Consider the following 8,159-nt stretch of genomic DNA (forward strand, 5'->3'; position numbering starts at 1 on the left):
TTCTTGTCATTTTATTTCGTTAGTATTAAATTCATGGTAACGAAATAAAATGACAAACGTGTATCAAATAAATCTGCTCACCTGCAATTTATAATGGCGCATTGAAGTCACCTTCGTGCACGAAAGCTCGTTCAATCTCAGCTGCTCAACATTTTTTTTCAGTTATTTGCTGTTGAATCGCCGATTTTCAAAATGCAAATGATCTGTTTATTTTTAAAGAATAGTTTGTTTTGTTGTTGTTTGGTTGGTGTCTTATATGAAACTGCGACATTGCGCAATTTATTGGAGAGACTTGGGTGGCATTTTATTTCGTATTTTTAAATCATCTTTTTATTTTTGACTATCTGAAAATTTAGTTTCCTGCTCTTAATTGTGAATGCATACTTGATGGTTTTAAATGCTCCTGAAATTAAGTGCTTCTTGACGAGCCTATATTGTGTATGTATGTGACGTCACTGAAGGCCTAAGGTTGAAATGCACGGCCCGCCACTGCTACTAAATAAATACTAAACAACTACGCTCTGTTGTTTGGTTGTTTGAGTGAAAATATAATTTAGAATTCGGGCGTTGTCAATTGAAAATCAAATTTTCCAAATGACATTTTGTCTTTAATTTGATTTCAATTACAGCTTCTTAAACTACTTTGTGTGGTGCTGTAGATAAAGAGGTGGAGCATGCTTTCTTGGCAATCTTTTTTGTAAGTAAAGACTCTGTAGAATTTGTAAAACTAAAAATGATAAAAGCGATTTTTGTTCATTCACATTGAATGTTCTGTAAAGAGCATTAGTTGCAGCTGTTTGAAAGTGCTATATAAATTAAGACGAGTTGCAATGTATTCAGTCACTGATGGTGTAGTGGTCCACTCGCCTGACTTGTGTGCGGGCAGCGTGGGAGGGTTTTCCCACAACCGCCACTGATCAGCAATCACCTCTTGTGTATAAGACCTCTGCTGAACTGCAAGCAGTCGACAGGTGATTCACGCATTATGTGTGGTATTTTGGCCATCAACAGTCCACATGCTTGCCATTTTTGGACTTTGGTACATAACCATTTGATTTTGATTGTCTTTTTTTTCCCAGTGCTTCCCTGCCCAGTCTGGCTTCGCGTTTTCCTCCAAGGACTGCTTGATTCTACACCTATCCTTCGTGCCATTCCTTTTTCTCGTCGTCAGTTCTCCAATACTAAGACGGAGCTTCACCTTCTTGTTTGCAAGCCACCATTGTGTCCTGAGCTGGACCATCAGACCCTCTTCTTATTAAATACTCTCTTTACCCTCTGCCAACTGTCTCCGATTCACTTTTGGACCCACAACTGCCTTTACTTTTGCTACCCCCATCATTATAAACACCTTTCCATAAATTATTAGAGAAAAGGCAATTCCAAAATCAAAGAAGAACATCATCAGTGATACTCTCAATCTACTCACAAAAAATATATTATCAGCATCTTTTTGATTTTATGATTAAGTTAACACTTTGCAGGTGAAGTCCAAAAGCGAGAGACTTGCGTCAGCAATACTCCCCATCGTGCGATGACGTCAGTTTGGAAAAGTGGAATACAATTCTTTTGAAACAATGCTGTCCTTTCTTACGTTGAAAAGGTAGTTTCTTTTTTATCTCTCCTTGACCTGATGACGTACAGTAATCCAACAAAGGTGAAGGAAAGGTGGCGTAAAAAATTAGGAGATTGGACTTCCTGAAGAGGCCTCTGAAATAACGTGTGCAAGCGTACTCTTTGTGTACTGACAGTGGGAATTAAATTGGCTTTCTCTTAAATCAATTTTGTTTTTTGTTTGAATGGAATTAGTGAAGAAAATATCACACTGAGTAAATGTATAAGTGTATTTAAAAAAAATACACACTAATTAACCACAACTTTAGGTAAAGAATAATCTGATCAACGAAAGTGTACAGTACTTTTACTTTACCATGACAAAAATATCAACTCCACTTAAATTGCAATGACAATACTAAACAATGCTTTTGTTTGCAGTGATGTAGAAGTGCCAAGGTTAAGAGTGAGCGCAGTCACTTGGAAGCAAAGTCAATAAAGCCAACCCATTCCAAAGGTTACTCATTGACATTTGCTATCACTCTTGGTGGGAACAAGGACGCTGTTACCATTGACTTCCAAGCCTCTTAGATGATACAAAGGTCAGAAAAACTGAAAAGTGTTCACCTGTCACCACAATAACACCTTAATGCAAGACCCTCCTAACACTTTAATGCAAGACGCTCCTTTTTGTTCATAAAGCTTTGACCACCAATCTCTAATATCGAAATAGTTATATGAGATTTCATTGTTTGCAATTCCATTTACAGTTTTAGTCAGTTAGTTAGCTTTGACACTTAAGGTAAAATGGAGTGTCCTACCAAAATACAGTCTAATAAAAAAATTAAATAATAATAGCACTTAACAACAATCACTACTACTAATAACACATAATTTAACACATTTTTATTGTAGAAGCTTTTCGGCAATGAAGGTCACCCTATAATAAGCTAATATGCATCTCATGAAAATAAAGTAGCAAAATGTGTAGTCGTCAGACGTATTGTACAAACCGAAAAAGATTTATTAGACGGGTATTAAAACTGTGGAGAGAGTCACGATCTCAAAGTGAGTTCCGTCGATTAAGGGCTTTACAACTTGGTCTCGCAATCACATTAAATCCATACAGTCTGAATTCATGCTTCCAAGGTAAAGACAGATAAACATTTTTATTGAAAATATAAATCATTCCTTATCATGGTGACGACAATTGCAAATTGATATCCATCAACCGCATCTGTTTGCCTGTTTGAATCAACATGGACATTATAGAAAATAAAATACAATTATATTAAAAATAAAATAAAAAAATCACTGAATCAAGTCGACTTGACTCTTCCCGCGTCAGCAATGAATTCACAGAGTTTCTGCAAGTGAAACAAAAAAATACAAAATCATCAGGGACTTAGAAAAGTCATTGACACGTGACTTTTGCACCAGAGTGTGTCTGATGACTATGTAAGGAAGTACATATCAGGTTTCTTTTGTTTGAACTGGTGTGGTCTTTTAGCTAGTAACGAAGTAAGGTGAATGATTAACTACTGATAATACTTTGTGGTCTGTGACTGGCAAACTACAAGGCAAAGGAGCATTTAGTTTTGCATTTCAGATCCATTAAAATAGGGCACAACCATATGCGCTGGTAAGAATAGCCAAAAAAAAAAAAAAAGAATTTGTTAATAGCTTGGAATACAGCCTTTAATATAATATGCTATAATGTATGTAATCTATTATGTTGAGACATTTTGAATTCATATCCATCCATCCATTTTCCAATCCATTTTATCCTCACAAGGGTCGCGGTGGGTACTGGAGCCTATCCCAGTCGTCTTTGGGCAGTAGGTGGGGGACACCCTGAACCGGTTGCCAGCCAATCGCAGCGCACACAGAGACGAACAATCATCCGTGCACACACTCACACCTAGGGACAATTTAGTGTGTTCAATCAGCCTGCTGTGCATGTTTTTGGAATGTGGGAGGAAACCGGAGTTCCTGGAGAAAACCCACGCAGGCCTGGGGAGAACATGCAAACCCCACACAGGAAGGCTGGAGCCAGGATCGAACCCACGACCTCTGCACTGTGAGGTCAACGCATTAACCACTGGACCATTATGAATTCAGATCATATTGTGCAATACTTTGGTGTTGTCAATAAGTTGTCTCGTTGCTGTATAGTGTAGATCCGAACATTACCGGGCATAAGGGACAATGAATCTTAACTTGATGTAAAGAGCACTGTTGACCACAGTGGTGGGAACACATTTTCTACGTTGACTATGGTCCAACACATAAATTCACTCAGTCAATTCAAAATAAACCCTCATTATTATCATTCATTGTAGTAGAATACATATTTGAGGAATGAGAAATTCTTCATCCGAGTAAATTATAGGGCAATGAAACACATGTTGTAAATTCCACTGTCGAAAATGGGTGCTCCACATGTCATTTTACATCACAAATAGGGAAAAAGGTTAATGAAAGAGCTAGAGTAAAATAAAATGAAAGAAAAGCACTTTACATTTGTATAGTATGAACCTTTTAATAATTTGTAAATGATAGTAGGGCCCAGGTGCTTCAGGCAGGAAGTGATGAACTAACGCTGACTTGAATTGAAAATAATGACCAAAAAAGTGTTGTGTTTGCAGTGGCATGGCAAGATATAGAAGGTTTAGTTTTTAGTGTTGTAAGACCGGTCTTGGTCTCAAGATCACATTTTCAAGGTTTTGGTCTTTTCTCGATTCAACTTTCAAAAGTCTTGTCTTGGTCTCACACTGGCCGGACTCTGGATTTTCTGTCAAGACCAGCACTGATTTACTCTTCTTCAACTTCATTTATGTTCTTGCTGATTTTTTAAAGAAAAACATTTGGTAAAACAACAAATACCTTCGTTTCATGTGCTACTACCACCCGCTCCCCCACCAACAACACGACCGACATTTTTGTAGTGTGGTGACTGAGGGTTTTAATCGAGGCGATTTTATCATGACAGCCGACTGCATTGACTGGCTGCGAGTTGGCTGCATTTCCTTCCCACAACGGTGCAAACGCCCTTTTGTATCTGTACTTAGTAGTAAGAAAATTCCACCCATCCACACAGTTCGAATGTGACAAAACAAAATCACTAGACTTGGATTGGACTAGGCAAGAAAATAAGCCCTGGTCTCGGGCAAGTCTCGGTTTTGGATAGTGTGATCTTGAGCTCAACACTAATATTTTCTTTAAACCCAAATGTAGGCTTAGAGATCATACAAGAAATTGAAAATACACTTTTGCGAAGACCTCACCCCTGGTCTTCCGTTACGTAGGTGAGGTCTCTGTTGCTGTGGAAGGCATCTCCGCATCATAGCACCCCACCGAAGAGACAGAAGTCCGTAAAGTTGGCTCATTTGGCGTCAAGGTTGCCATGGCAACGACCACCTGCTCCGAGTGCGGGGCCCCAGTCGGATCCGCAACCGGCGTCCGCGCGCCTCCCCTCCGGCCGGCGCTGCCGTTCCTGCGCAACGAACTTCTGATGCCGCTGGACACGCGGTTGGACAGCCGCCGGACCGCCCCGCCGATGCCGCTCAGACCGCCCTTGTCCTTCTTTGTTAGGCCCACGTCATCCTCCAGTTCCGCGGAGAGCACCTCGATATTGCCGGAGTACCAAAACACCCACCACACGAGGCTGAGGAAGATGACGATGGCGCCGGCGTAGATGAGCAGGTCGTAGAAAAAAACATTCACGAACACGCCGATGAGAAGGACGAGCAGTCCGACGACGTCGAAGGCCACAGCCAGCCAGAAACAACAAACACAGCGACCCAGACCGCGGTACGCTGGTTCCATGTCAGCGTGCAGTGGACCGCGCTCCACAGGTATCGTGTGTCGGCAGAGCACCTGTAAGGTGAGCTAGGTGAGAAGCAGCGGGGGAGGGCGTGAGCCCGGTGGAGGAGGGGACAAAAGGACACTACCTGCCAACTGTGTAGGTGCGTGTTTTATTTATTTATCCTGCTTTCCGTCGAAGAGGGATTACTTTATCGGTGGAGGAAAGTCATGAAAGACAAATATTTCATCGCTGTTCGAAAAATGGTATTTCGGCGATCTGTGCGATCACTGGGTATATTCTTCTTACAACTTTTTGCACTTACCACCAACATTTGAAACAAAAATCAGCTGTGTCTTGAGATACGAGTTTATTTGGTTCCATTTATCACACATTTACCCAAAACAGCAAATGAATACTTACAATTGTCATTTATAAAAACATACAGTACTGACATAATCAAATAGGATTAAATTAAGGGTTGATTCTTCAACATTGTTGTCACACTTCATCAAGAACAGTTCTTTAAATTGGGGGAAAAGTGCGGTCCTCCCCGTATTCAACTGTTGCCAGCTAAATTAGGCAGTGCATAACAACAGATCATTAAGTTAATTAATTAATTGTATAACAGAAAATCAATAACACAAAATAAACACCTTGTTTATTCGTTTGAGCAGCAGTCCAGCTATTTTTGTTTTTAACTACAGTATATGACCTTTTTTCAACATTTCAGGTTTCAAACAAAAAGTATAATTTTGGGGGGCTGGGGGGTTAAGTATAAACACTAAGTGGGGCACAGTCGTTTAGTGGAACGAAATCTATTTATTTAATACTTTTTTCTTTTTTTTTTTTTACAAAGAAGGAAGTCTGAAAATATTTACCCTTCCTGATAATGTAAGTACCGGTATAACCATCTTTTGCTGCTATTAAAACCGCAAGTCTTTTGGGGTATGTTACGTTTGGCTTTGCACATCTAGAGACAGAAAGTTTTGCAGATTCTTCTTTGTGAAACAGCTCCAGCTCAGGTACATTAGATGGAGAGAGTCTGTGAACAGCAGTTTACAAATCTTTCCACAGATTCTCAATTAGATTCAGACCTGGACTTTGACTTGGCCATTCGAACACCTGGTTATGTTCGAATTTAATTACAGTATACATATACTGTATATCTAAAGGTATCTACACACCCACGCGCACACACACGCATAGATACCAATATATATGTATATACAGGGTGACCCAAAAAGATGCGTACCCATATTTTATTCGATAAAAAAAATCCATTTTTTAACGAATGTCTTTTCTGTTGCAGGACGTGAAAGGTGAACCTATGGATGATCGTTTTCAGCTATAGTTGCCCCAAAAATGTCTTGGATAAATCAGCAGAAGACATTCTCCCTGGAGATCTATTTTGCGACAAAATCATACCAGAGTGTACAGATTCAGTTTCGAAAACGTTTCCATTGTCGTAACTTTCCACCAAAATCAACGATTGTTAGTTGGGTTACGAAGTTCAGAGAGCATGGGACTGTAGTGAACTTATGTTCTAAAGCCACAGGGGGAACTTATTCAGGCAGGAAAAAGAGTGCAAGGACAGAAGAAAACATTGCTGCAGTGAGGGGTTCTGTGGGGTTTCCTCAAAGGCAATGTATACCAGGGAAATCCACAAACAATTGAGGAACTGAAAACTGCCATCACAGCAAAAATAAGAGCCATCCCGAAAGAGGAGTGTGTAAAAGTGATTGACAACTTTGTCAGACGAGTACAGGATTGCTTGCAACGGAATGGTGGACATTTGGAACACATCTTGGGAAAGCCATAAATTGACTAAAAATTGACAGAAATGGCTGAAACTCTGGTGAATGGTCTTCCATAAACTGAATAATGTGTGGTTGTAATTTGAAATAAATAGCTTTTTAATCAAAGTCACAATTGAAATGTTCATGGGTACGCATCTTTTTGGGTCACCCTGTACAACACATATGTCAAAGTGCCGGCCCGCGGGCCAAATCCGGCCCGCGAGAATGTTTTCAGTGGCCCCTGGGATGATATTGATTTATTATTAGAACCGGCCCGCGGACCATGTATGTATATATCTATATATATATATACACACACACACATACATGTAATATATACACACACATATATACATATACAGACAGTTCAGTTAACAATACATCTGCTGATGCACAAGCTTGGACACATCATCAGTGTTGTATCCTGGACTCACTGGGTGTTTCGGGTCTTGCAACAGACACCCTCATCCAGGCGATCCGGCCAAGGTGATCAAGCCTCGGCCTGTGTCCAAGTGGCATGCTACACCCACTACAACCACTGCTCTCCCCTTTTCAACCAGAGCCATCTGGAGGCTTTTTCTACTGCCTCCACGTTGTTGCCTATGGCCCTTCTACGGTTGGCACCCGTTATGCCTAGTGTGCTGTAGGCTTTGCTCAGGGAGTGGCTGGCAAACCCCCGACTGCCCACCTCCACTGGCATACACTTGGTCTTCCACCCGTTCCTCCGACAGTCCTCCACCAGCTCCTGGTACTTCTCCCTCTTTCTTTCATGGGCCTCCTCCATCCTCTCCTCCCAGGGGACATGATGGCGTTTGACTAATGGTTTAGTAGAACGAATGGCAACCTGCAACAACAGTAGCAAGCGTCATTTTGCCACTTGGGTTATACCATCTCAACTAGAATGTGGGGGATAGTCCCCAAACAATTTTCGTCTCTTTATAAACACACTTGCTAAACCCCAGTGGAACGAATAAAAGACGCCGTGGACAAGACAGTTGTCGTAA

At 40.8% G+C, this 8,159-nt stretch overlaps 1 protein-coding gene across 1 annotated transcript; it reads right to left on the bottom strand.

The window, feature by feature from the left end:
• Window positions 1-2,443: 2,443 nt before the first annotated feature.
• LOC109528934 (transmembrane protein 238) lies at window positions 2,444-5,443 on the bottom strand. The gene is made up of 2 exons (XM_019891999.1): window positions 4,839-5,443; window positions 2,444-2,918 (listed from the first exon to the last, which is right to left on the bottom strand). Exon 1 carries the CDS (start codon window positions 5,377-5,379, stop codon window positions 4,852-4,854), a length of 528 nt encoding a protein of 175 aa, XP_019747558.1. The 5' UTR covers window positions 5,380-5,443; the 3' UTR covers window positions 2,444-2,918; window positions 4,839-4,851.
• Between the last annotated feature and the right edge of the window lie 2,716 nt (window positions 5,444-8,159).

The sequence above is a fragment of the Hippocampus comes genome, unplaced genomic scaffold (genome assembly GCF_001891065.2).
Source record: "Hippocampus comes isolate QL1 unplaced genomic scaffold, H_comes_QL1_v1.1 scaffold257, whole genome shotgun sequence".
Taxonomy (NCBI): Eukaryota; Metazoa; Chordata; class Actinopteri; order Syngnathiformes; family Syngnathidae; genus Hippocampus; species Hippocampus comes.

Bases quoted from the DNA above. Each gene is read 5' to 3' on its own strand.
- LOC109528934 (XM_019891999.1), bottom strand. From the start codon at position 5,379: ATGGAACCAGCGTACCGCGGTCTGGGTCGCTGTGTTTGTTGTTTCTGG.